The 26,886-nt window shown below is 48.6% G+C and overlaps 8 protein-coding genes across 8 annotated transcripts; 2 read left to right on the forward strand and 6 right to left on the reverse strand.

Moving 5' to 3' along the window:
- Positions 1–1,227: 1,227 nt before the first annotated feature.
- Positions 1,228–2,408, forward strand: FIESC28_04403 (uncharacterized protein; the record flags this gene model as incomplete). The annotated part of the gene is made up of 2 exons (XM_031158550.1): positions 1,228–2,157; positions 2,208–2,408. 2 exons carry the CDS (start codon positions 1,228–1,230, stop codon positions 2,406–2,408), a joined length of 1,131 nt encoding a protein of 376 aa, XP_031017387.1.
- Positions 2,409–2,905: 497 nt separating this feature from the next.
- FIESC28_04404 (uncharacterized protein) lies at positions 2,906–4,990 on the reverse strand (the record flags this gene model as incomplete). The annotated part of the gene is made up of 2 exons (XM_031158551.1): positions 2,906–4,477; positions 4,535–4,990. 2 exons carry the CDS (start codon positions 4,988–4,990, stop codon positions 2,906–2,908), a joined length of 2,028 nt encoding a protein of 675 aa, XP_031017388.1.
- A 1,380-nt stretch (positions 4,991–6,370) lies between these two features.
- Positions 6,371–7,288, reverse strand: FIESC28_04405 (uncharacterized protein; the record flags this gene model as incomplete). The annotated part of the gene is made up of 1 exon (XM_031158552.1): positions 6,371–7,288. One exon carries the CDS (start codon positions 7,286–7,288, stop codon positions 6,371–6,373), a length of 918 nt encoding a protein of 305 aa, XP_031017389.1.
- Positions 7,289–8,337: 1,049 nt separating this feature from the next.
- On the forward strand, positions 8,338–9,107 carry FIESC28_04406 (uncharacterized protein; the record flags this gene model as incomplete). The annotated part of the gene is made up of 2 exons (XM_031158553.1): positions 8,338–8,398; positions 8,461–9,107. The coding sequence occupies 2 exons, from the start codon at positions 8,338–8,340 to the stop codon at positions 9,105–9,107; spliced, it is 708 nt and encodes a 235-aa protein (XP_031017390.1).
- A 985-nt stretch (positions 9,108–10,092) lies between these two features.
- Positions 10,093–11,427, reverse strand: FIESC28_04407 (uncharacterized protein; the record flags this gene model as incomplete). Its single annotated transcript, XM_031158554.1, has 5 exons — positions 10,093–10,976; positions 11,024–11,073; positions 11,130–11,164; positions 11,212–11,351; positions 11,409–11,427. The coding sequence occupies 5 exons, from the start codon at positions 11,425–11,427 to the stop codon at positions 10,093–10,095; spliced, it is 1,128 nt and encodes a 375-aa protein (XP_031017391.1).
- A 2,227-nt stretch (positions 11,428–13,654) lies between these two features.
- Positions 13,655–14,529, reverse strand: FIESC28_04408 (uncharacterized protein; the record flags this gene model as incomplete). The annotated part of the gene is made up of 3 exons (XM_031158555.1): positions 13,655–13,922; positions 13,978–14,361; positions 14,411–14,529. 3 exons carry the CDS (start codon positions 14,527–14,529, stop codon positions 13,655–13,657), a joined length of 771 nt encoding a protein of 256 aa, XP_031017392.1.
- A 2,070-nt stretch (positions 14,530–16,599) lies between these two features.
- FIESC28_04409 (uncharacterized protein) lies at positions 16,600–18,208 on the reverse strand (the record flags this gene model as incomplete). The annotated part of the gene is made up of 3 exons (XM_031158556.1): positions 16,600–17,829; positions 17,893–18,018; positions 18,113–18,208. The coding sequence occupies 3 exons, from the start codon at positions 18,206–18,208 to the stop codon at positions 16,600–16,602; spliced, it is 1,452 nt and encodes a 483-aa protein (XP_031017393.1).
- Positions 18,209–20,036: 1,828 nt separating this feature from the next.
- Positions 20,037–22,025, reverse strand: FIESC28_04410 (uncharacterized protein; the record flags this gene model as incomplete). Its single annotated transcript, XM_031158557.1, has 4 exons — positions 20,037–20,864; positions 20,920–21,682; positions 21,752–21,895; positions 21,961–22,025. 4 exons carry the CDS (start codon positions 22,023–22,025, stop codon positions 20,037–20,039), a joined length of 1,800 nt encoding a protein of 599 aa, XP_031017394.1.
- Between the last annotated feature and the right edge of the window lie 4,861 nt (positions 22,026–26,886).

Here is a 26,886-nt window from a genome sequence, read left to right on the forward strand (position 1 = left end):
TGATGCGGTAGCCTGCCTCGCTCACAGACATAAGACAGCATCTAGACTTGATATGGACCCTCTCGCTAAGAAATGAATACGCACAGCTGATGAGCCTTGACTGCGGAATTCGGTTTGAGAGATCGATGCTGTCGTCGATGCACGATGGTACAGATAACAAAAGTTGTTGGTGTTGAGGCGCGATGGCTCGCTAAGGCCTCGATGCGTGGGACCAAGTCTTGTCTGCCTCGATCAAGATAACAAAGGGATTTGGGGAAACGGGGCTGCATATTCTCCACGCTTTATTTTTGTCCCCGATGAAAATTAACGTCTGAGACAAGGATCTGAACTCGGTTGGTCGGCTTATTCCCAGAGCAGACACATCGGAAAGTGCATCGAGATATTGGACCATAGGACGGGCCTTAGCACCTGTTCCTGAGGGTCCGAACCCAGCATCGTCACTAGTGACGTTTGTGGGTTATGAGCTGAGTTGAGCTGCCCTGTGCGATGATGCTTGTACAATTTGCTGATGTTGATTGATTGAGATTGATTGAAGCCAATTGATGTCGGTTAATACATCAGGGGCATAGGTATGCTCGAGCATTCAATCCATCCATATCTGTCGGAAATCAGGTAGGCGGTATAGATGTACGGTATCTCGCAACTCGGAAGAATCCATAGGTAATGTCAGACAAAATATCAATGACGGCGGCAACTACCAGGTTTCTGAGACTAACAAGGGAGGGACCCTGATTGACATCGATTCTCAAGCACTGGCAAGATCGGCGGCTTATAGTCTAGGACCCTTTGCTGTTTTTGGTTCCTGCTGTTATGTCATCCTTTCGTCTTCGAAACGGTCATCGAGATGGCTGTCAACTTTGGAGGCTTGTGACTGGACCATGAGCGGAACAACCCAGGGTCATAGATACTATCTGCCAATAAGACGATTGGAATATATTGGAAGCACAAATATTGGCAGAATTGTTTCCGAAACGGAGGATATGGAAGATGATTGCCCTGAGAATAGGAAGTTGTCAACCGTCCAAAGGCAGGCAGGTTGACTGACACAGGATGGGAAGGAACAAGCAAGGGCAAAGTTGATGGCTGTTACAGGGTAGCTAAGCCACAAGTGCTCCACTTCAGCGTCGCGTCAACTTTCAATTTACGCGTCACGCCCAAAATTGGACATCATAGTAGGTAGCTTCAATACCAAATCCAAGTCATCATCCCAAACACCTTAAGCCCAGCATGTCACGGAGGCTTCTTAACCGCCAAGGCGGGGGCGGTCCAGCGACTTCACTTGTAGACCTTCCCGAGTACGAGCCACCAGCGTGCCCTCTCACGGATAACGCCCGCAGCAAGCTCAACGACCTTATCAACACACGCACGAATGCCGTATACCAGCAACAAGTCAGCGAGTCGATTCGACTCCTTGGGTCCAGCGTCGGAGATATACACGATCGTCTACGTACGCAAAATGAGGCTCTCGCAGGACTGAAGGCCAAAAGAGAGGAAAAGGGCACCGACAAAACCGAAGATGAACAGCGCCTTGAATCGCATCTTGCAGAATTCGAAGGGCGTGTTGATGAGCTCACCTTTTCATCGGAAAAGGCTGTGCGTGATCTGATAGATCGAAGAGCTGAACTGGAAGATGAAGCCGACATACTCAAGGAATTGTATGACACTGCTAGTGCCGAAGCTCGACAACAGAGACAGGAACAGGAGCAAGAGGGTGAGGGAAGTGATGAGAGGGAGCAGCTAGCTGCATCAAGCGCCATTGAAACTTTCAAGAAATTACGCGCTAGGAAAGAGGCAGAATATACAAACATGTCCGCCCGCCAACGGTATGCCCTCAACAACGACTACGCTGGCTTCAAGAAGGTATGGCACGACGCCATGGCTGGCGAAGATGGCCCGCCGCTGCCAGATGCCTCGCGCTGGTTCACTCAGGATGGTCAACCCGTCATGAACGGCGCTAATGCAGGTGATGCGGACGACGACGACGATGACATTGCGGTTGCGCGCGAGACCATCAGCATCAACTGTCCCTTGACTCTACAGCCCATGAAAGACCCATACACCAACCGGAACTGCAAACACACGTTTGAAAAGTCCGCTCTGTTGGAATACCTACCCATGCGAGGCGAGTCGCAATGTCCACAGGCAGGCTGCTCACAGGTCCGTACTACTCGTTCTTGTCGTGAAACATTGACTAACACAAGATGCAGAGTTTCGCACGTGCGCGATTCGATCATGATTTCTTTCCAGATCAAGCAATGGTGCGTCGTATCAAGCGCGCCCGCCAGGCACAGGCACAACAAGACATGGAAATGGACGATGATGATGCCGATGGTGAAGACGATGTTGTGGTTAGAGGCCAGAAACTTGCATCCGGAAGAGCCCCAAAGAAGGAAGAAGACGACGATTGATGTGTCATCCCAAACTACATGGATAGAAGCATCAAGGAACATGGCCTCGTGGCACAAAGGTTGTACAATACGAAGAGATGATAGAATGATACCCCACCACAGCTGGCCTTGATCAACGGGTGCGCTGTTGGATATTGCCACAAGAAATGTTACTCGTTTCAATGACCCGTTCGCACGCGTATGATGGGGCAGAACTACACAGATCACAAATCGAGTACTGGCGTTGCCTCTATAAGATGATATAATTCGTTCTATGTAAATATATACGACAGTGCAGGGTATCTCACGCAATCCATTACTCCCTCTACGCTGATTCTCCAGCTGTCCTAATCCAATAATAATAATAATAATAATAAACTGCGATGCTTTTCCAAACGAATCATTACCAGTACCCAGAAATATTGGGAGTAACGCCATGAATGTTCAGTAATAATAATGCGTACTTTTCTTTTGTACGAGGGGTATAGTGTCGTGTCCAGCATATTGACTTGATATGTTCACACAACAACTTGCAGGGCCACCATGCCGGCAATGGCGACCACCAAGCCCGCATTTGGCGGGTTCCACGCCGCGGCATCAGGTGTTTCAGTGGCTGTATAAACGCCAGTCAAATATGACGTTGCGCTGGGTTCTGTTGTAGATGTTGTCGGCTCCTCGGTCGCCTCGGCCTGCAGCGGCCAGTCATCCTCAGAAGCATACAGCACACCATTGATGACGACCCCCTTGCCATCAGCAGCCAGCTTCGCGGCATTGTCGTCGCAGGTTGCTCGGAGGTTGCGTATGTAGCAAGTAGGTTGTGGTTGATCGGGTAACTTGTCTGTATGTGTAGCATTGGCGGCACCTGTAGTGTTGTACGTGGTGGAATCGATGTCCATGCCAGTAGAGATAGAAGTACCCAATATAATGCGAGCAAAGACCTGGAAGGCAGTTTCAGGCTGGTATGAAGCCACAGCATGACCGGCTTGATAGATACGGCTGAAGGAAAGGTTGCCGAATTGACGCACGACACCGCCAATATATGAATCGTTGACGATGATGGGCGCATATCCTGCCTCGGGGAACCGCATACTGTACTCACTACCTGCTTCCTGAGCAAGGCTTTGAGACAAAGCCTCTCCTCCCATCCAGTTGCATATGTAGTCTCGATCTCCATAAACGAGGGCGATCCGAACGCCTTGGTTGAGGAGAGCGGCCAGGCGTTGTATGTTACCGCCTCGTGCTTGATCACCTGTATTTTGAAATTCGAGACTAACTTCGTTATTGTTTAGGGTGTAGTTGATAGGGGTACCAATTGCATCCTGTACGCTTTCTTGGTTAAGGTATTCCAAGAAGGTCATGGGTGGAAAGGGGTCGAACGAAGATGCCGCCAGGTCGTACACGCCACGGCCCGAACTTGTGTAGGCATCCTGGATATCGTAGCAGTTATTCAGAGCCTCGGAACAAGCATCATTTATGGAATCTTCGGTTCCAAGGCCTTCGGGATCGCCCACAGACGCCTCAGTTGCACATTTCTGGAGCAATTCATGGCAGCCACCCTCTGCGGAAAACTTATCCTGGTAGAACTTTACATCTCTAGCGGACAAAGCTTCATAGCCATACGTGTTGTCGCTAGCAAAGATTGGATAGTAGGGCACTTGCGTTTCCATATCAACACATCCATTGACGATACCCAAGGAGCTCAAGTGGACGTCAATGGTTGAATTGTGTGGCAGCTCGCCGCTCTCGCGACGGGCGTTTTGTTTCACAAAGGTTTCTGCGAAGACAGGACCATAGCGGCCACCATAACTTTCGGCAAAGAGATTGATCCCGAGTGAGCTGTTGTCAGAGAGGGTGGATGGTTGATACTGGGGAAAGGTGGTTAAGAAGCCTTGAACCATGTGCCAAACAGCCATGGCTGCTGTTTCAGTAGTGTTGGCAGTAAAATCCTTATTGTTGGAGCTGAATGTCCCGTTGCGAAATGCCCATTCAGGGTAGTCGGTGTTGACCTCAGGGGGTGCTACAACACTGTTATTGGCAAAGTTCAATGTGCCATTAGTTGGTGTGTCATATGAGAAGCCGACTTGGTTGGGCTAAAGGTGGTACATGTGAGTGCGATGAACTTGTGATACTAGCCGAGGGAAACTTACCTGGTCAATGAACAACATATTGGAGGCTCGATCCCAACCCCATTCACGCACAAGAGTCTCATACTCGTTCAATCCCTTCTCAACAATCTCACAGGGGCCATTGCCTGTGAAGAATCCATATAGCGAGCTGGATCCTGGTCCTCCGTTGAGCCATATGGTAAGGCTGTCGGTGGGCTCACGAGCCTCGACGAACCAGAAGAACAAATTGGTTGGATAGTCACCAGGGACTGATACCCAGCCTGTGTACTGCTTCTGGGAATCAAATGCCGTTGAGCAAACGTCGTCGGGGGTTTTATAAGAGACAGTGACATCCTCATTTGCGGGTGAATGGACGACTGTGAGATTACGCGCCTTAGCATTAAAGCTAGGGAGAAACTGAGAGGAAGACGGGGAAACGAGGGTGAAAACAAAAAGAAACCGTATATATAGAAGCGAAAAGAGGCGAGAAGCCGCCATATTGGCGGACAGAGCGATTGAGGTTTGCAGCAATGGATCAAATGAGTTTTCTTCAAGAGTGGTGAGAGGATATCGGCGCAGTAGTAGTAGTCGTCGTCATCCAGCAAATAAGCAAACCCATCGCAAGACAGACAACAAGGGGGAAGAGACGAGGAATTCCTGAGACAAGACAAAAGACTGTCACTGCCGAGACAAAACAATGGATACGAGATATAAAAGATTGTCAAACGAAAAAAAAAGAAAAGAAGAAAAACGGCCTTGTATGCAGGTCAACGAACGACGACGCGCATCATGAGATGGTACCTGTAATTTGATGAGAAAGAGGAAATGGCCGATCGATCAAGCTCAGCAACCGTAAAAGCAAAGTTTGGGGCCAAGTGGATTGTGGGTGCCTGGCAAAGAACCGTTACAACCACCCGCCCCCGCCTGCCCATGCTACCACTACTGCCCCCAGGGCTGATCCTTAGAGCGTTTTGGCCTGTCGAGCCCTGTCAATTAGCGGAGCCTGCCCTGGATTGAATTGAATCAATCCTAGCGGGGATAACATCCATGGATCAAAACACTCACTCTTGCTAGATTTTTAGAAATACCTACTGTTAAAACGGCTATAACTCCCTTTCAGCTTAAGATGCTCAGTGGCCAAATTCTGCTCATGTCCATGATCCAACTGTTTCTGACGGGTAATATTGCTTCATTCTCCCGTGGTTACATGAAACACGAACCTCTGTCACACCCATGATCAGTCGCAAGAGTACGGATACAATCCATAGTAAGCTGAAGCTAGAGCGGCTTGCATAGCCACAGCAATTGCGGTGAGAATTGATGACTATAGTCGCAAAAGAAGTTAAGATTTGCTTGTAGCAGTGCAGTATCCTACGCATGTAGTTCGTCTAGAACGGGTAAGCTGAGCGATAATGTTGGGTTTTCGGAATAATAGTCGTCTTACCAACCGAAACACGGAGGACTAGGATCCTGTACCATGACGTTCTTGTGTTTCAATTACAGATTCTTCGAGTCTCTCCCGATTTAAACTTGACATAACCCTGTGGCCTTACCAGGGTTAACAGCGTATCAATTCAATGCAAGTGTACATGGTATCTAGACCTCAGGGCATCAGAATTGGCCGCCCAGAGCATAAGAGACGAAATAATTTGGTCACTTTATGGCTGCTTAGACTAGCACTTAGGTTGGTTTATTTTATTAACTTAAGCCTTAGAGGATATTTCTTCTGTCACCCACCTACTAGAGTCGTACTATCATTATGTTTGTAAAGTATGTCATATCATTACACTAGAATACAATGGGCTTGCAATTGACGTTACCCTCTTTTACTTTTGTATAACCGTACAAAAACATAAATCATACATATACCCAAGCCCATTAAGGCTCAGATCTTCGCACAGCAAAAAAGTAATTGCCCACCTTCTCACTTCCATTGACCTGCTTCCAGCCAAGTCCAGGAACATATATAACGCCCTGGACCATAGGGTGACTCCAGCCTCGGCCTGCGAGGAAAGTCCTTAGCTCTTCCTCGTTAAGATACTTGTTCCAATCGTGGGTTCCCTTGGGAACAATACCGAGAACATCCTCAGCCATAAAGTTGGTAGTAAACCAGCTCATCCAAGTACGTGCGATTGTGCTCATGACAAGCCATCCTCCAGGTTTGACAAATGGGCGCACCTTTTCCAGGAATGCGCCTGGAGCATCGATGTGCTCAATAACTTCGAAAAGCGAGACGATATCGTAGGCCTCTTGCGGCGTCGCAGGGATATGTAGGTTCTCGATGGATGTCTGGCGGTACTCAAGCTTAGAGCGAAGACCAGGATCTTTGCGGGCATGCGCACGCGCTATAGCGAGGACTTCGGGGGTGGGATCGATAGCAGTGACATGGCGTGTAGTCGGTAGACGGGCAGCACTTTCAGCAAAAATTCCGCCACCGCAGCCAATATCGAGGATTCTAAGGTCGCGAGTGGGAGCATCGGGGTCGTTGCGCTGACATTCGCGGATGAAGTCATGACGTAGAGGATTCATGAGGTGAAGTAGTCGGGAGGAGCCATGAGGATCCCACCAGTCGGCGGCGAGGGCATTGAAGTGTGAAACCTCATCGGGGTTGACAGAGGAGAAGTTCTGTGATGAGTTGTTGGATGACGAGGAAGTAGAGTGCCATCGTAGAGCAGGTGATGTCGCGGTAGAAGCTGCGATAGCACGGTTTGCTGACGATGGGAGAGCCAATGATCGCCGACTAGATCGGGCGAGGTTGCGGAAGAGGGCACCCGCCGGCCGGGACGGAGCCGACATGGTTGGGAGCTCGGAAGGAAGACAACGGTGAAGTCAAAGAGGTTGGATCTGGATGGGTAAAGCGTGAATAGAACGACGGCCAGTGGGCTAAACGGCTGACAAAGCCAAAAGCCAAGAAAGATAAGATGCACCTGATGGACCCTGAAGATATGGACTCAAATTGGGTTTAGAAGACACAATCGGACGGCTCCGCTTTCAGTTCCACTACTGTAGTCTGCTAAGCCTGCTATTCCAGAAGATTTCTTCCCTTGCTTTCTGATTTCTTCGCTGACTGATGCTTCACAATTCCTTAGTCGAGATGTGACTTTAGAATGCCTCTTTAGAATGCTTACATAATAGTCCTGCTCCGCGGAACCAATCAAAATCAGGCGACCACAGCCGAATTGCCTGATCAAGTAAAGACCCTTCTCGCATGTCCAACTTTCGCTGACACATGTGAGCTCAACGCCGATACAACGCGGCAAGGGAGCCAATAGTTCCGAGGGTAAACTTGACCGGGAGTTTGGTATCCTTCAAAGTTGAACTGGATTACACCGGATAAGCCGGGCAAGAGTTATCAGAGCCCGAGCGGGAAATTCGCCGCGCGGTTGTGATAAAGACCGGAGGAGAGGACAGTGGGGAGGCTGACTTAGAGGGCTTGAATCATGCGATGCGAGAATCAAGAGCCGACTTGACCTTATTTGATAGATATATGCTACAACCTCCTTCTTGTTTCTATCAATTGGTTGATTGTTAAACAATTGCTTATATTTGATTATCGTTGCTCAATGACCAGCGGATCGGCTCTCCCGTCTACTGCCATCAATTGATTCCCCAGTTAAAAAAAAAGTTCCCCTCCTTCCTCAATTCAATCCCCCGCTGCCGCTGCCGCTTCCGTCTCCGCCTCCGAACCCGCTCTCCTCGTGCGTACCGTTCGCGACCGTCGCATTCGCATTGTCACAAGCCGAGGTCGAACAGCCAAGCTTCCTCCTACTACTCTAATTGCTACTCTACTTTTTGGACGTTGCGCTGCTCAATCTCTCTTCTACTACCCCCATCTCATCTTCAAGATGCCCGCAACAATCCCCCAGAACAAGTTTGACTCAATCCCCGACTCGATTGAGGCTTTCCGTAAGTGATCAATCTTGGGCGACTGTCCTCCTCTGTGCCAGCGCTAATACGATCTACGATAGGAAATGGAGAGTTCCTTGTCGTCCTCGATGATCCTTCCCGCGAGAATGAAGCCGATCTGATCATTGCTGCTGAAGATATGACAACCGAGAAGATGGGCTTCCTCATCCGCCACTCCTCTGGTTACGTCTGCGCTCCTCTCTCCCCCGAACTCACCACTTCTCTCGATCTTCCTCAGATGGTTCCCAACAACCAGGACACCCGAGGAACAGCCTACACCATCTCCGTCGACTCAGCCGACCCTTCTGTCACCACAGGAATCAGCGCTCGTGACCGCGCGCTCGCTTGCCGAACACTCGCCGACCCCAAAGCCCGTCCCGATAGCTTCCGCCGTCCTGGCCATGTCCTCCCTCTGCGATCTCGCCCTGGTGGTGTTCGAGAGCGACCTGGCCACACCGAGGCTGCTACCGAGTTCTGTCGACTGGCTGGCAAGGTCCAGGCTGCGGCTATTTGCGAAATTATTGACGATGGCGAGGAGACCCCAGGCCAAGCTCTTGTTCAAAACCATGGCATGCTGAGGGGCGAGGATTGTATCACTTTCGCCCGCAAGTGGGGTTTGAAGGTCTGCACTATTGCTGACTTGGTGGCCCATGTTGAGAAGACCGAGGGAAAGCTCGAGGCCAACGGTGCTGAGTCCAATGGCAACTAAACCAGCATCTCCGTACGGTTGCTGAGTAAATTTGATGATAGGATATTGCGGGCAGTCTAGTGGCAGACTTGTACCATGTACACATGCACACGGTCGTTGACGGTTGATGGTTGACGAAACGCTATGGTGGTTGCTTCATGTATTTTTTGCATATGTTTCTGGATTGCTAGGGTTATTTGGCATAGACTGGGTTTCATATGGCGTCCCGAAAAGTGTTGGTTGAAAAGAGAACAAAAAAGATATCAAATATTGCACTCTTCCCTCCATCTTTTAGCATGTAATGTATTTTTGTGAACAAGCTAGCGATATTCAATTTGCTTATCTGACACTCGCAGTGCTTATAACTCCATCGAGGGTACTACTATGTAGTACGTGATGACTTGGGGTCTCCGCCTTGAGTCGCCCGCTTTTGTGTTACGTTTCTCATCTGCAATCCTGCGACATAGCTCACATGGAGCTCAGTTATGGTGTACTGGGACTACACGCCTGGTCTATAAGCAATCAGACATCTTAATCAATGCAGCGGCATATCATAGGAAACACAAAGGTTGGGTTCTGTTCCCTGAGCCCCATGTCTTAGATAGTACATTGCTAGGCATCGCAGCGATTCAAAAGGAGAGATCGGGAATTTTGATACATGAGATAAGAGTTGCGCAGTTTGAGTTTCTCGTCATCTCCAGCACTGTCATATGCTTTTGGGTAAGCCACAGTCCAAGTCGAGCGTGTTGCACCTCAACAAGTAGCCTCATTTTCAACCTCGACACCCAAATAATGTGCCGTCGCCCGGACGTCTGTAAGAAGAAGCGACTAGTTGCGGGCACCCATGGCAGGCTGGATATTTCAACCATGATCGTAGTGGATGCTGGCATTCTCAGACCTGCTGTAGCGATCCATGTTAAAAATCTTAATAAATATAGTATCTGGTTCGCCAGTGGTCAGAAACCTAATGATACATTCTGACCACACAGGGAGGTAACCTACGGAACTACTTCCTAAGGCGAGCTGACCTCCTTCGACTTGAATCTGCCTTGACTTCCTCTGCGTTGTCCTCTTTCTTTATAACATCACCATTGGTCTCCGCCTTGACAACCTTTGCGCGCTTCTTCTTCGGGGGTGAAACTGTTTCTTCATCCACATCTGGTGACTTCTTCCGTGATTTCTTTGGGGCTTTCACTTCAGCCTTGTTTTCCATGGGCTCCTCTTTAATTCCGGGAGCCGTGTGGCCAGTCTTTTTCTGTACGCCTGGAGCGTAACAACTCGTTCGTCCACCAACTGTGATGAAGGCCAACTTGTCGCCATTTGGCAGCTTGGTCACAGCATCCTTAGACCCCTTGCCCCATCTATAGTTGAAGAGCCAGTGTTTGGGGAATTCGTCCGAGTCTCCTAGCTTGTCGACAGCTGTTTGGCAGACGTAGCGTATCATCTTGTATAGTGTGGCAATTTGCTCATCACTGAACTGGTCGCAATACTGTTCAGGGTGAAGTTTGGCTTGATACAATGTCTCGTCCGCAACCCAATTCCCAATGCCACTGATCATTGCTTGGTCCAGCAAAAGGGCTTTGATAGGGACATGCCGGGTTCGCATCTTGCTATGCAAGTATTCCTCAGTGAACCGATCAACGTCAACCACTGGGTCTGGGCCGTTCTCGACAAGAGGTGAGTGTTTCCTTATCTCATCTCCTGGGCAGTCAATGAGTCGTACACGACCAAACCTGCGCGAGTCTGTGAAAGCGACTTCAGCTCCAGGGGAACCCTCTGTTTTAAACTGAAATTTCCAGAACCTTGGTGGCCATTGCTCGTGCTCACCCTCCTTCATCTTCTTATAGTAGTTGGTATATGCGGTCTGTTCATCTTTGATATGCATCCAGCCTGAATGCGTCAGTACTTCATATAAAATACCATGGCTCGAGTATTACCTGTCATTCCGAAGTGCATAACTAGATGTGGAGGCTTCTCGAGGGTGATCCTGTTGTTGCTTGTAAGTCGAGTTGGGTAACCATAGGGTAGATACTGAAGTCTCACCAGAAATATTTCCCCTGACTCCCAGCAGATATGATCTACGACATATTAACAACTTGTATTGGTGATTGATGAGGGATCTTACCTTCTTTCCCTTCAGGGCAGCTTCCACATCTTCACCACTTGTCCCGACTTTGCCAAACACATTCTTATCGTCTATTGCTGAAGCGGATACAATGCGTTTCCCCACAACATGAAGCCGCAGAAAGTGGACAATACGTGCAACTGTTGCTTCTTAGTAATGCATACTTATTTTTCACGATAGTTGAGTCACCGACAGACCTTCTGCAATTTCAGGCATTTTGGCATAGGTTTAGAGATTGCTATATGGCTGTGGAAACAGTAAAGGAGAATTCATTGCGTCACGACTCTCGGCTGGCCTGAAAGGCGCGTTACCTTGTCTATACGCCTGTTACAGACGCGATATCACGTGACGTCGAGGACATCACTACCAAGTTGACACCGGCCTCTGGATTTTCCCAATTCACTATGGTTACCGACCTATACGTAAGACCATCTGGAAAGATCCACCATAAACCTTGCGATTCAAGACGGACAATTTTATTTTCAGGTCAAAAGATCCATATTTGACTGAGTTTTCTCGAGGTGGATCGCGGTTGCTCGTCGCCGACCATCTTTCTGCCCCAGAATGAAAGCCCGGCAGCGGAAGAATGAGCACCCGCACTCCCCACATAGCAATATTCGTCCGAGCTTTTTCTCTACAAAAACTTTTACTTCTCCAAGCTCTTTTCTCAATCTTCAGCAACAACAACAAAAACAATCAATCAAAGTTGAGGTATGTTTTGCACTCGCAGCATTTCGCGCTGCTACTCCCTGTCTTTCTGATGACACACAAACACCGCAAACTAGAGTCTTTGACCTAAATGGAATGAAACCTCTGTTTTAGCACGTCAGTCTGAAAAGACTACCAATCACGCACTCATTTGACATTTCTCAAATCTCGAATATGCGCTGACCAGTTAATAGCTCTCTCATCACCAAGCGGTGGATCATTGCGAGGATGCTCAAGCTTTTCCCCTCGCCCGGCATGGGTTGAAACGGTACGTTCCAATCGTCGCACTTGCGACATACCTTCCCTTCTCATGTGATGATCATTTCTTTTTACAATATACGCTGGAAATTACCGGCTGAGTTCTTCTTTGACGATATAAAATGGCTATTTCTGATTGAGACTCAAACACTTCTATTGTTGTTATTCATGGTGTAGCATTACGCTAACATGACCAAAAGATTCTAGTCACCAGCAAGGTATGCGATTTCAATCACACCGAACCGCTCTCGACGTTTTATGATGAAGCGGCACTGGGCTCCGAATCATACCACATGAGCACGAAAAGCCACTTTGCGGCAGGCCTAGAAAACCTCGCCCACTGACTCGTCACGCTCTACCTTAATTTTGCTGGATGTTGTCGAGCCACTGAGGCTAACCTACCTCGAGTGCTAGTGTGCTATCGCTCAAACCTGTTATTGCAATCATTATTGCAGTCCTTCTGAATTTGTAAGTTGTTTTTGAGCAATATCACAACACCCTCGCTTTCCTGATGAACATCAGATGACGAGTCTTATCCGAGTTTTCGATGCAGACACAACCTTACCTACCATTCATGCATTAACTGAATTGCGATTTTCATGCAAATTTTTACTTGCAAGCATTTGATAGCTTATGCTAACCTATTCTCAGAACATTCAACACGTAAGTAGCCAACCGGCCCCAGCATTTGCACTCCGCATCATCTCTGTGATGATCCAAAATGAAAACGACAAGCATATGTCCGAGCTTACGCTACGACGACAACTCATTTATCGACTGATCGAGATGCTTCACGTCAAGTCAATGCAGTCTTTGCAACGACAGCGGCTGACAGTTCGAAAGCATACTCAGCTACACTCAGTGCCTATACGCACTCGGTCTCCGTTCCAGCCAGGTTAGTTTAACTATGTTCTTTCTTGCCCTCCGCTTTTAAATGATGTTACAATATCACGACGGTCAACGTAGCCATATTGCTTTGACGATAACGCCTGTGACAAGGCACTTTACCCTGAAATTTCACCCTTATCCATCTTTGTCACTTGCCACCTTGGTATAGAAAAAGTCGCTAACCTGACTTTAAGTTTTACTGCCAACTATGCCATATTACCAACGGTCTGTCTAAGGTTCAATACTACAGCATTGACTGTGATCGGCTTGTCAAGTGACAGGCCGAGATATCTCAACTGGCCCTTCAGTTGTCATGAAAAGGTGTCGATCAAACTGGGGCTAGCATCCTACATAATGAAATTGATCTTTAAACCGCAACGGTAAGTCAAGATAGTATTGAATAGTATCCTATCTCATAATACAACGTATTTGCTTGCATTTAAGACCCTCGAGTTAAAACTCGAATATTTGTGCCCTGTATTTGTGCAACTTGTGAAAGGAGTGTGATCCCGTCAACATCTGTCAAACCAAGTCCTCATGCTTAGAGATTGTGGTGGTAGCCGTTTCCTGCTGCAGGTCGCTTACATGCTTAGTCTCGAGCAACGTTCTGATGGTCAACCACATGGAATACAGGCCCTACTCCCCCATTGCCCTTTCCTGGTGAGAGATCTGGAGCACGCAAGACTGATCTGATTTCCCCGCCGCGGGAATACAGCGTCGTCTCAGGCACGTAGCGTGACACTGGATCCTGGAAAGGCGCTCGACAATACGTCTGTGGAGGGCTTGCGAGGTACGATGATCTTGCTCCTCGAACAGGCCAGCCTGCAGACTCAGGGTAAGGCTGGATAGGCACACCTCTGTTGGCTTTTGTTAACCTAATGACTTGGAAGGGTTGGAAGGGGGGATACGCACGATGGTAACACTCCATCAACAACTTGCGAATTGCGAAACGCGCCAACATCAATGTTTTCCCAAACTGGTTCTCGACCGTTGTTCTCAACTTTGATTTGCGGATCTTCTTGAGATCGAGCATAGTCGTAGAAGTAGGCTGTGTACATCTGAGGCTGCTTCAAGACCGGCAGAGGTCTCTGGTCAGAGGAGCGTCGGCTGGTTGAGCTGCTAGAGGAAGATACGGGCGAGCTTCCATCTTCTCCATAGTATGGCACGTCTGAAGGAGAATGTGGTGGAGAGGGAGGGAGGTTTTTGCCGAGAGATTGACGACGGCGTTTGTCGCGCTTCTTGCAGTTGTACTTGCCAATCTGCCAGATATCAAAGTGTTGCCGATAGGAGCGAATCCTAAGAGATAGTTAGACGATGTTTAAGCGACTGGAAATCAAGAACTTACGATGCTTCGAAGTTATGCTGTATCCTCATGATGTTGCGTGTGTCTTCGAGTGTCCTCCCCTCTTGGATATACAGCTTGGTGATTGTCCCACGGTGTTCGTTCCAAGGTTTGGCCATCATCTTGAATGATTTTGTAGTGTTTGTTTATTCTTTCCAACTTGAGATTGCTGAGTTGAACTTGTTTGCGGCTTCTGAGAAATAGTTGTTGTGGTGGTTATGTATGGCTTCTGGTCTTAGCCTGGGACAATCAAGGCTGCGGCAACAGTGGGAATCTCCTCAATCATCGGGGTACAACACTGAATAACCAACAAGTCTCTATCTTTTCAGAGAATGCTATCATAAATTGTGTGCGCTTGCTTTTGCTCAAGAGCTTGTTGGTCTTGTTAAACTGTTCAGATTGAAGTTGGTGTTGTGATGGAAGTACTGTAAACCTTCCAGGAAAGACAAAAAGCAGGACCAGTCCAGGAGTCCAAGCTGAAAGGCTATTACATAGGTAGGAGGGGGCACCAATGATGCTACTTCCTTTGAATTGTTATGAACGTTGGTTGCGAGCCTTATTAGATACTTAACTGTAAGTCACTTTCCGGGATACTCGCAGAGCCTCGTTTTACTTATGGCGGTAGAAAGGCATAAAGGCGACCGCAGTAAGGCATACAACACTTCTTATAAGGAAAGTAATTCAGTAAATAATTATGGTGTTGTCTATCTACGTGGACAAGTTGAAGTCCGAGACCAAAATAGGGCGAACTTGTGCAAGTTAAGATTCAGTTCGAGACTATCGTTGCCTACTCGCATATACACATCGAGATTCCACTGTGACACATTCTTCTGGAAGGGTGAGTCCTTCCAGTCGCCCGGTGTGGGAGACAAGTCATATCTGTGTGTATGCAGAGTCTCAGGCAGTCTATATTCAGCCTCATATCCCGCCTAGGTTGTCACATTGCACGCATCACACCACATAACTCGCCCAATTGTATGAAAAACAACTCTACAATATCATGGCTATTACTCTATAAAGGTAAATAACATACAAAGTTGTAAGCAGCTGAGCTGTACAGTTTAAGATCCCTGAACAGACAACTCATCAACGCTTCTCAAGACTGCAACTTTCATTCACTTTACCCCAGAGCCTGATTCTCGACCCCTGTATGCGATCGATCGCCCTGGCTGTCCGCCACAAGGCATCCTAAACACATCTACTTTTTGCACTTTGTATCCTCGCCCTGTTTGAATTAGAAGAACCAACCAGGTGTTTGATTCCAGACAGTCGAAACGCCTATAGACCAAGACACGACTATGTCAGCCTGCTTGAAACGGATCGAAAGCTCCTCGATGCGTATCATGTTCGCCTCACTCTTTTTCGTGCACTTTATATAGCTGGGGTAATTGCGCATTGTCGTGTAGTTTTGACACATACACTTGCTTGTTGATGCCAAAGCGTCAATGAGATCCCTCCACGACACATTATCACAGGTGATTGTTGAGACTGTACCTGTAAGCCACTTTATCTATCACATAGGAACCCGCGTAGGAACCCGCGGAGTATTCAGCTCTGTTGGTGACCGAACAAAGGACGCGCTTACGGCTATACGTACTATGCTTGTGATTTGACAATGCCACTCTGGCTGGCATCCTCGATATTCAACACAACCATATCCTCACCGGCCCCAGCTGACTTACATAGCTCGTAGCTTTACGTGCGACGTGCCAAAGAGAGAGGGTTGCCAATCACATGTTCATTTCAGATACTGAACTCAATCACTGATCCAGTATCGTCGGCCATATGCACCTATAGAAATAAATGTGTATAATTCAATTGTAGGATCTGTGAACAGACCAGTAAAGACATCCTCATTAATCTTCTCCCTCCCACTAAGTAACGGTCTAGAACCACAACCAACATAACAGCACACAGGTTTGAAATTCAATGTGAAAGGCAATGCTGTCGTTTTCATCCATCTCTTTCTCAGACCACCAAAGGCCACGTCGATAGCACCACCGCGAGAAGGGTGTTGAAAAGATTGCTGCCGCCAGCCTTGCTTTGGGGCTACGGCCAAATAAAAGACAAGAAAAACACTTGTTGCCTGTGTGTGTGCAGGACTGGGTATAGAAAACTCCGTCCATTCAAATGAATTGTGCGAGCGCACGCACGAGATGGCTGTCACTCTCCGACCGCCTCACTTCGATTATTTAGGCAGCGGTCTCCTTCTTCTCAGCCGCCGCGGGTGTTGCGACAGGTGCTGCGGCAGGAGCCTCACCACCTACAACACCGGCCTCTTGAGCACCTGGCTCGTTGGCAGGAGAGATAGGGGACTGAACCTTGGAGTCCAGAGGGTCGGCGGTAACCTGAGGGTTAGGTGATGTAGGCGCAGAGCCGGCAGGGCTGGATCCTGTGCTAAGAGGAGCCGTGGTCTTGCCGCACTCGGAGAGAATCTGGAACCACTTCTGGGCGTCGGCAGCTGTGTGCGCCTTGAAGTTGAGTTCAGTGGAACCAGTGAACTTGCTGCTCATGGTCTTGGCCTTGTCCTTGCCCTTGACGCTGAACTTCTCACCCTGGACAGTTCCGATGACGGCATCGGGAAGGTAGACAGAGAGTTCAGGCTTAGGGTCCTGGCGGTTGTTATCCGAGTCCTTAAACTCATGGAGGTACTTGGAGGGAGTAACCACGTAGTAGCCAGTCGAGTATCCCCAAGACAGCTTGTTACGCGACTTGCGCTCCAGAGAACCCTCGATCAGAGCCCTGGTAGCAGGGTGGTCCATGTTGGGGAATTGGATGGCATCAACAGAACGCGCTGGCTCGTTGGGGTCGACGAGACGGTCGCCGCTGCGAGCCTTAAAGGCGTTCCATTCGAAGTCGGGGGCAACGCGCTGGATCACTGACAGCTGGTCGTTGTAGAGAGCTCGTGTCTTGTCAGCCTGGCCACCAGCAAGCTGGGTGAAAGCCTCCATGGCTTGCTGAACAACCTCGATGACATGAGCCTCAAAGGCGTGGAAGTTGTTCTGAACAGCAATCAGGTCATTTCGGTGGTTGTTCTCGGCAATGACTTGGCTGTTCAGGCGATGCAGGACACCGCGGTGCACAACGTAGGGATCATCGTGACTGTTAAGATGACCTCCGGCCGAGTCGAAAGAGGCAGAGTGTTGGCCAAGCAGCTCGATCTGCTTCTGAGTGGTGTTACGGGCCTTGTCGACCTCCTTGGCTCCCTTCTCGGCACCGTGGGCGAGTTCTTTAGCCTTGTGCTTGATCTCCTTGTGCAGACGCTCGAGGACGGGAAGGACGGAGCCCTTGATGCTCTTTTCGGTCTCGATATTGGTATTGATAAGGGATTGGGTGTTGGAGCGCATGTTCTCGAAGAAACCAGCAACACCGCCAAGGCTCTGGTCGAAATGGTGGCCTTCCTTCAGAGGGTTGTTGATAGCCTGTCGAGTATTGTTAATACATACTGCCACTGGCGCAAAGCAGTATCATCTGGATCGTCTTACCTTGAGCGCCTTCTCATACTCCTTGGCGTGGTGGCCATGGATTCTCTCCATAGCCTTCATATATTCCTCAATATAACCGACAGCATGCTTCCATGCCTGGAGTCGCTCGGCGAGCAAACCAGCAGTCTATTCACAAACAAATCAGCTCAATCCCTTCTAAAGGTTGTCCCCTTCACGACGGCGCATTGCGCGCGCACAAGGAGGCGTTGCAGTGACATACGCTTGAGGGGTCGACTTCAGGGATAGCATCTTCGCTCTGGGTGCTGAAACCAGTTGTGGCCCTTGAAGGGAGTTCGGTAGTCGTAGGTGAGGCCATTCTGGGCGATCGCAAGGTCTGGTGGTAGAGATATTGTTGTTGTTTCTTCTGTAAAGGGGTCGTGGGTACTGGTAATAATGATAGGCAGTCAGGATTGTCACAGTATCCGTAGTAGCGTTGAGATTAGATTTAGCTGTCCAAGCTTGGCGGACAGGGTCAGGGAGGTCCACGGGTAGGTGCGAAGAGGGGTATTACGGTGGCAGTCAAGGGTTCTGAAGCTTCTTTCTGCAGGGGTTGGTCAGTGGGTTTATATATTTGTAAATGGAATGGTCCGATGCGATGGACAAGTATTTAAAGATGTATTCAATATCTTGTGACCTGGTTTTAAACAGCAGAGGTAATTGATTAAACACCTCAATCAAGTTAGTGTTGACGTCGTCGATAGAGGATCGCCAGGAGAGTCTAGATGACGTCGAGGCTCTATAGGTATCTAATTGGCGCGAGAGGGGTTGTTCAGACACCAAGAGCTGAAAGTCCCGGCGCTAGACACCTACTGCACGGGGCCTCATTAGATTTGTACAACTCACTGAAGGCATGTGGCTCATGACCTCCTTGAAACAAATGTTTACTAACAGTTCAAATGCGTGATTGCAGTTGTGCTTGTGCGTTCTGTATCACCTCTGGCAGCATAAGAGTTCCAGTTTCAGCTATACTAGGATAATCGACTCTGACTGCATCCTTCACGTATCTAGTATGATACTGTATGCAAAGACAAGAAAAGAAATACCCTGGAGTAGATCATTCTAAAAGTGACAACTGTCACAATCGTAATTCGCTAAACCCATCATCAACTTCACCTTCAACTATCACCAGATCTCCTAATTTCCTTGAAAATGACGTCAACCGACCTCGAGCTACAGCACTTGTCCCTACAGTAGCACAAACTTTGGGCGTGGTCCCTTGAATTTGTCGCGCCGACATTTGCACTAACACAGACTTGGCATAGTTGATCTGGGCATCTTGAATCTTAGCTGCCTCAATATCCTTGGCTTCGGAACATTCTCTATATCAGGAAGCAGGATAAATAGCATATACTGTAGAGTGCAAAGTCATGACGCAGTCTATAGCGTCCATAGCGTGTTGAATATTAATCAGAAACGCCAAAGTTACAGGTAGAGATGGTAAACTACAGTACCTGTTTATTAATGTTTAGGGGTATTGTACACCACCACCATCAATCAAATTGCCACGATACTTGACAGTACCCACTGACAACAAGCTTTTCTGGTCCGGATGTCACCGAGTGCCGAAGAATTTCGACATGTCGCCACCATGCCGTTGACGCCCCTTATGTCATTATCGATAACTTGAACAACAACCATACTGTACACCAATACTCCAAGCACCACTTCGAGATAGTATATTGCTTATTGATGGGTAGCTTCAATACAATAATCAATCCACAAGACAAGCAAGCTCCAGGGAGAAATAGGGTCCAGAAGAAGATAGGGATCAGTCACGCTTTTTGTGTACTATGGTTGAACATTAATGGAGCTGCCATTTGGTAATAGTTATAATGAATACATCTCGTTATTCATGTTTCTTTCCTAACATCGTGCTTCTGGGGTATTATTATACAAGTGTCTTCTTTTCATCCATCATCTTCGCCGTGCCCTGTTCTGTTTCCAAGTATCGCACTAATGTCGTCGATCCAATACCTCGCTAACAGAAGTATACCATGTCTATAATTGCTTTGAACACCTTCCCATAACAACAAAAAGAAAAAGCAAGAACGCCAGCCGAACCTTTCGGACTTTAGTTTGTCCATAAAAGTATATATCACATAATTCAGTATCTGCGTGTTGAGGACAAGAGCCCAGGCGCTTGTTTAAAAGACTTGGTTGCGGTTCTGCGACCTTCGGTAGGTTGCAGCGTCGTCAGTGTAAGAACGACCACCAGTGATCCAGCTGGTTGGGCGTGAGACATGTTGGATATGATCCTCGCCATCCTGGTCTTCCGAGATTGTACCCAGAGGGTCTGTTACGATATCGTTTGCTGGAGGTGTTCGGGGAGCGCTGAGCGCTGTCTGGTAATCGGGTAGAAGCAAGTCGCCAGTGCCAGCACGCGAGCGGGCTGGGGTTTTAACAGCTGTCTGATAGCTGGGCACCTTGCTCAGCTCGGCGAGATCAGTGGCGTCGAGATCGACATGTTCCGCCGAGTTCCGGGTTGATTCTTCAGAACTGTTCGTCCGGGTAAGCGCTGCAGTCGCAGGCTCTGATCGTGGAGCTGGCCCCTGGGGCGCTGATGTAGGTGACATGAATCCTGGAGATCCCGCTGAGTGGACTGAATGTATAGAAGTGTATGATGATGTTCGCTGAGAGGGATCAAGTGACACATTGGCAAGTCGAGATGACAGTGCTGCAGGTGCAACAGGTCGACTGTGAGCAAGCGCTGCGAGGTTCTCGTTCGACCCAGCTCGTGATTGTGCGTAGAAGGGACTGCTGACACCTGATTGAATCCCAGGCGTTTGGAAGCCGCTCACATCGACATCCTCGTACAGCTGATCGAGGACGTGCTCTCCATATCCGGGAGGAGCGATCGTCGAAAGTTCTCGCTCATTGTTAGGCGTGGTTGGTGACTGGTCGACCAAGTTGCCTTCTTCGTCAAGAGGCATATTGGGTGAGATAAAGATGGATACGGGAAGAGTTGCTCGAAGCTGTCAAAGAGATGTCAGTAACCAGTTATCACAATTCTCTCATACCGGAACTTACCTCAGAGATATGACCGTCAGGGTTGCAGAGCGCAACGGTCAACTTAATCTTATGTCGAACCTTGATGCCATGGTGGTTCAAATCCTGAATGCATTGGCGTAATCTCTTGGGAAGGTTGAGTTTCTTGGTCAATGCCCAGCCTTCTTGGCCAGTATCCTCAATCATATCTTGCCAATGCTCCTCCCTTGACGCTGAGAACTTCCACATTGATACCTCGCGTTCTGTTCGGTGCTCTTTCGTGCCGTAACCGGAAGAGGATCCTTGAACATAGCATTCACGGACTTCCATCAACCTTGCTGTGATATCTCCTAATTCGAGACCTTTGAGAAGCGGTGTAAATCGCATTTCCATCGTAACCAAACCCCCAAAGACAACAGCCTTTTGCGGAATAACGATGGAGTAATCAACCTTGTTGGGCCAGATGTTCTCCACGCTCATGGCGTGCAGGAATTCAAGAGCACCAGGCTCCAGTGTTCTAATAATTCGAAGGTGTTTGTTTGCGTGTAGATCGTATGCCAACTTTCCACGTCCGACTGTCGCTCTCAGCTTGTAAGTAATTGATGCCTCGGGGATTCCTTCAACACTTTCGGCCATATTGCCTGGTAGCATGTACTCGAAAGGCCATTCGTAGTTTCCAGCAGGGAGTGTCATGCTTTTCCCATGTGTGCCTATGAAAGGCGCCCATCGGTGCTCGAGGATCGTCGTCGTCTTGTCAACCTTTTGTCCCGAAACGCCGGGTGCGGTTCCTCTAGGGTCAGCCCAACTGTTACACATCGCATGTCAGTTGCCGTTCTCACATAATGTCATGCTAAATCTCAAATTTGCAACTTACACATGGCGCAGAGTTCCGACGAGCCTTAGACGGACATCTTCAATCTTGAGTGATGACTGAAGGCACAGAACTAGTGTGCCTTTGAGTATTTGACCAGACGATTCATGGTCACTTCCGCGGAAAACGATAAAATCGCTGTCCAAGCTGAACGTCAAGGTTGATTAGTATTCTGTGATGTTGGCTGCAGTGGTAAGTGAGTGTGTGCGTACCGAATGTCAAAAAGACTATATGAATTTCGCCCCGTCACGGAAGCGAAAGGCTTAAAAGACGGCATGGCAGCGTTTGTCTGTCGTATAAGTGGTTGTGGTTTGCTGCAGAGCAGCAAAGAGGGAAGAGGTCAAAATGAATAGGTTGCGAAACTGCCGAGAAAGGGAACTAGAATGGACGAAAGAATAAATTGGAGGAGATGGAACGCTTTTATTTAGATCACGGCTAAGTCGAGAGCACGAGTGACGAGTTACAGCAGCCCAAGCCACGCACGAGTCGACGGGATGCTGTGGATACGATACAGCCTCTAGAAAACTTGAGTGGGGCTGTGAGATCAGGAAAAGCCAAAACCTACGAGGATCAGGTTAAGCAAGGGTAGGATAATGGAAGTTCCATGCAATGGGAGGCGAGGGTCGATAGCGCAAAGCAGAGCAGATCAAGCGGCGCGGCCTCTAGTGGAGTCAGGATTGCGATGTGACAAAAGTAGAAAAGAGGGTCTTGTTCTGATAAGACGCCCACCGTGTCGGTCTCACTAAAGATTTGACATCCAGGCCAGGCAAAACTCAGCAGGGAAAACGATATCGTAGAAGAGGCGGGCGAGAGGGGAGCGGGAAAAACTAAGGTTAAAACAGGGCCTCGATTGGAGGCGGCAATGGCCTTTCCTTTAATAGTGGTGTGGAGCAGAACGAAAATGCTTCCAGATGTGTATAACGAGAAACATGGGAGAGCAAATTGGGACGTTGAAAGAAGAGCAAATCAATGTGCATGACACCTGATGCTCGCATCTGGCTTTGATCATGACCAGCCAAACAGCGTGTAACGGAGGCACATCAGTCATGTCAATCAATCAGTTCAGTGATATCACCCCTGCAGCCCAAGTTTAGGGCATGATCCAATCCGTTTTGGGTAGTGATAACTGATAAGAGGGTCTGGTCTGCCCTGTTGAAGAACTTCAGTCAGGTCAGTAGCAGTTCCCGTAGACAAAGCCGAACAGATCGCCATGGTGTTATGGCGCAATTCACGCAGCAAAGGCGCTGGCTGTAACGGTAATAACGGGACGAGACACGACGGTCCTGCATCTACCTGCAAGTCTCATGTATCATGTATTGCGCGTATCGTACGTGCCCGGAAGGTTGCGAAGGTACAGTAACGGCCGTCGGATGATGACGGGCCGGTGGAAACGGATGAGTACGGTGAAAACCGTTAAGTGCCTTTGTTGACTTCGAAAATTGAAATCGATCAAGGAAGAGTGCTGTAATCTTTTCTTCAGATAAGAGGGCCTTGTTGCGCGTAAATTGTCTCGGCCGTTTTGTGTCGCTAGCGAGAACCAGCATGTTTTAGGTGACTGATGAGTGATTGAGATTGATCAAGACCAATACGTTTAAGGGCTGGCATCGCATCGCAATGTAGGTGGGGCGGAGACGCCGACCGCACGCATTGAGGCTGGTTCGCTGCTGCATGAGTCGGGATGATTCGTGCTATCGAAGCCCGATCGAAGCTTCTGCCCTGTCCTGCCCTGCAGTTTCAACGCTGCACCGAGCGTCTGTGCTTGGTAGCGCCGAAACGCCGAGAAACGGTACATAAAACAGGTAAATGGCCGCCAGTTCTCGGGACGACATACGGGAATGGCTTCGTTTCGAATCGATGTATCCGTATCCGATAAACACTGATGACGGAAGAGATCTATTACATGTTGTAAGACCTAAGATAACCTTCCAGCCTTGGGTGGGTGGTGAGCAAGTATGTAGATACCTGTAGGGAAGGCACAGAGGTGGGCGTGCCTGAGCAGGTTCTTACTACCTCTGCAGCTTACAGCCACCCACGGGCAGCCACAGGTGGTACTTGGTTCCAACGTTCCTGCATTTTAAACGACCATTGCTTCCTCTCGCAAACTCATCATGAAACACCAAAGCTCCATGCATACTAATTCAATTCTCGTTTAAAAGATTGCAACGTGCCCCGTTCTTGTACACAAGCATTCTCCTCGTCACCGCAAATGCTATGTGGTATCCGTACAGAACCAGAAATCACAGGACAAATCAGTCTGTATAACCCCCACGCTGACGCCCCCAAAGTATGTATTCTCGAGCCTTAACCACAGTTCTAAACAGGGCTATAAGGCAACCCCCCGTGCCCCCCTGGGATAGCTCCCGCGGGTATCACTATACCGAGGGCAGGCGGAACGAAAACTATGGAGATTCAGGTCCGGAAGACAAAGAGCTTGACTCGGAGCTCAAAAACTCCCCCCTACGCTACGTTCACTTTATTCTTGCGGCTCCGCTAATATTTCGTGCTTTCCTCAGTTCAGTGTAACATACCAGGCAGGTTGTTGTGGCGCACGGCCATAACGCGGAGTTTCTATCCATTATTCGCTATCATTTCGTAGCTTATCGAGAGTTGGAGCTTTCAGCCAGCCAAGAATTGTACAACGATTTTCCAAATTCGGAATATCGATCCTGATTTGTTTCAATCAGCTACTGGGCTGGTGATCGCAGCTGGATTGAGCAGACACGTGCTTACTTTTCAGCAGTCCCTTTACCACACACACCATCATATCTGATCATACGGTTCTGGGATGTGCCAAAAGCTGCAGAATATGGGGTTTCAGTATCAATTGCACGGGACCATCACTGCAGCACGTCTAGTATTCCATTGGCAGGACCTCAGTCGATAAAAGCAAGACCTGGATCAGTGAGGCCTAGGCTCTGGGGTCTGTACATAATTTCCCCGGGCCCGGAATATCTGCGAGAATGATCCTGATCTGGCGGTATCAGGGTACGTAGCCGTTCCCAGGCTTGAACTTGCTGGTGTCTTGAACTCGGTCACCAGGAACATGCCAGTAAGGGCTGAGCCTAGGCTTCAGTTCAGCCGGTCAGACGATGGTTGCATATCCTAATTATTCCTCATGGGAGTCTTTACAAAACAAACCCTCGTCTACTACGACTGCGCCTGTACCAAGACCTGTGCCTCTCAAACAAACGGTCTGGCCGCCCCATTGTACCTACCTCTGCAACTCACAGCGACCTTGATGCTTGCGGCAGACTGGCTCCTTTGACTCGACTTGTCTCCATCAAACAAGCATATGTCGACGGCAACTAGCGTGCCGTGATAAAGCACCGAGAGAGCACAGCAAGATCTAGCTTAGGAAAGAACGGTTCCATCGATTGTGTACCTGACAACTTATTTGGGCACCACCGCTACCTGCCGGCTTGCATCTTCTCTTTGACATGGGTCGCCGTCCTTTGTGCATCTGTGGTGGTGTCGTTTCTGGCCCCTGTATAATGGCTTACTGAGCGTAATGCTGGAAGAAACCGACCTGGTATTACAATCCCTTACGCCAGCACACGCGAAGAACTCGTCTCGAGAGGACAACCTTGTGTGCGCCAGAATGCTAACCTGAAATTACAGATATGAGACTGTCTTTCTTTTCGCTTAATCACTTGAACTTGACCAGAAACAAGAAGTCCAATTTTTTTTTTTGTTGAGGCTTTTATCTTCGAAAACTGGGCCATTCGATGTCGGGAACTTAGAGAACCGGACCCATTGTCAGAATCAGCCTTGTCGAATGCATTGCCATTTTGCAAGTTGTATCAAAATCAATTAGATCCTACTCCTGGTTCGTTGCTTAAGATTGTTATCTTGATCAATTCTTCGAGGATTGTCGGGAGAGCCTACAGATGCTAAAGAACGCAGTCAGCAAGGTATTACGATCACTCAATGTCGAACCCGAGCTCCCAGCATCGACCACCAGAGATATCATACCAATGCCCATAGTTCTTCCATGGGACTTGACTACATTGCAGGTATAAACAAAAGGCCAAAGTAGCTCTAGTGATTTGTTTACGTCGTATTGAACTGACACAGCAGAACAAAGTCTGCGGTGTATGGGTATCGAGCTATCATGCAGAATAACTTTGTCTTTCTGTCTGTTTTACTCGCCAACGGCGCCTCCAACTCTTTACCGATATGTCGAATTATATGGACACATCCTCTTACCGATGGCGACCAGCAATTAGCACACACCATATATCGAGCCACCGCATAATGGTCTGTCCTGGCCGGCCCCTGTCTATCATGTCTGGTTCGGCAACGGCCGTGTTAGTGGACTGAGTGGTTCCCCTCCCTTTTTTCCCGATTCGCACGGATCACAAGCAATGGCTGGCTGGTTCTCATCCAACCAGCACATCCAATCTGATATCTAGCTTTCTCGTGAGTCGTGTCTGAGTTTCTGAGGCTCAAATTACGCCCTCAGCTTCTCGAGCGCCCTGATCCTTGCTCCTTGTTCTGACGCACAGGCGCACATCGATTCGGTAGATGGCACCCGGTCATAACGGGCGTATAAGCTTGCAGTAGTCTAAGTGCGCGATACACAAGTTAGTCAAAGCAATAATTTGTTGTTCTTTGTCAATTCGGAAGTAGATGCTTGATTCACTTAAGCGAGTTTTTGAGAGGTCATAATGATCAAGACTGATGAATTCAATACGTGCATCAGAGTGAGAGATAACTGTTGAACACTTCTCTCCATCGTCCATGTCATGGATACGTATCAATCAACACGAGGGACATTTCAGCCTCCTTCTAGCTCATCCCCTGCTTATCTCAAATCATGCCACAATTGGATGTATGTAATCGTTACGTGCGCTAGCTGTTATCCACTGATATCTCTAGGAACAGAAAAAAAATCGAACACCTAAAATCAGGGTCCTGCAGCTATAGTGGACCTCAAACGCGGCAGCTTGTTGCTCACCGAAGAGCCTCCGGTCGCCATGTGGGCTCAACGGAGACGTTTGATTGATAGGACCGACTTGGTCTTCTCTCTGGGTACCCAAAAACGGATTCCCGAAACTTATATGACTCTTCGACAATCCCAGCCGTGCCCCGAGCAAATTTGTTAGCTGCCTTGGAGACATAATTTGTTGACGACCGGG

Source organism: Fusarium coffeatum (genome assembly GCF_003316985.1).
Source record: "Fusarium coffeatum strain FIESC_28 chromosome Unknown BRIP53273_contig_89, whole genome shotgun sequence".
Lineage (NCBI taxonomy): Eukaryota > Fungi > Ascomycota > Sordariomycetes > Hypocreales > Nectriaceae > Fusarium > Fusarium coffeatum.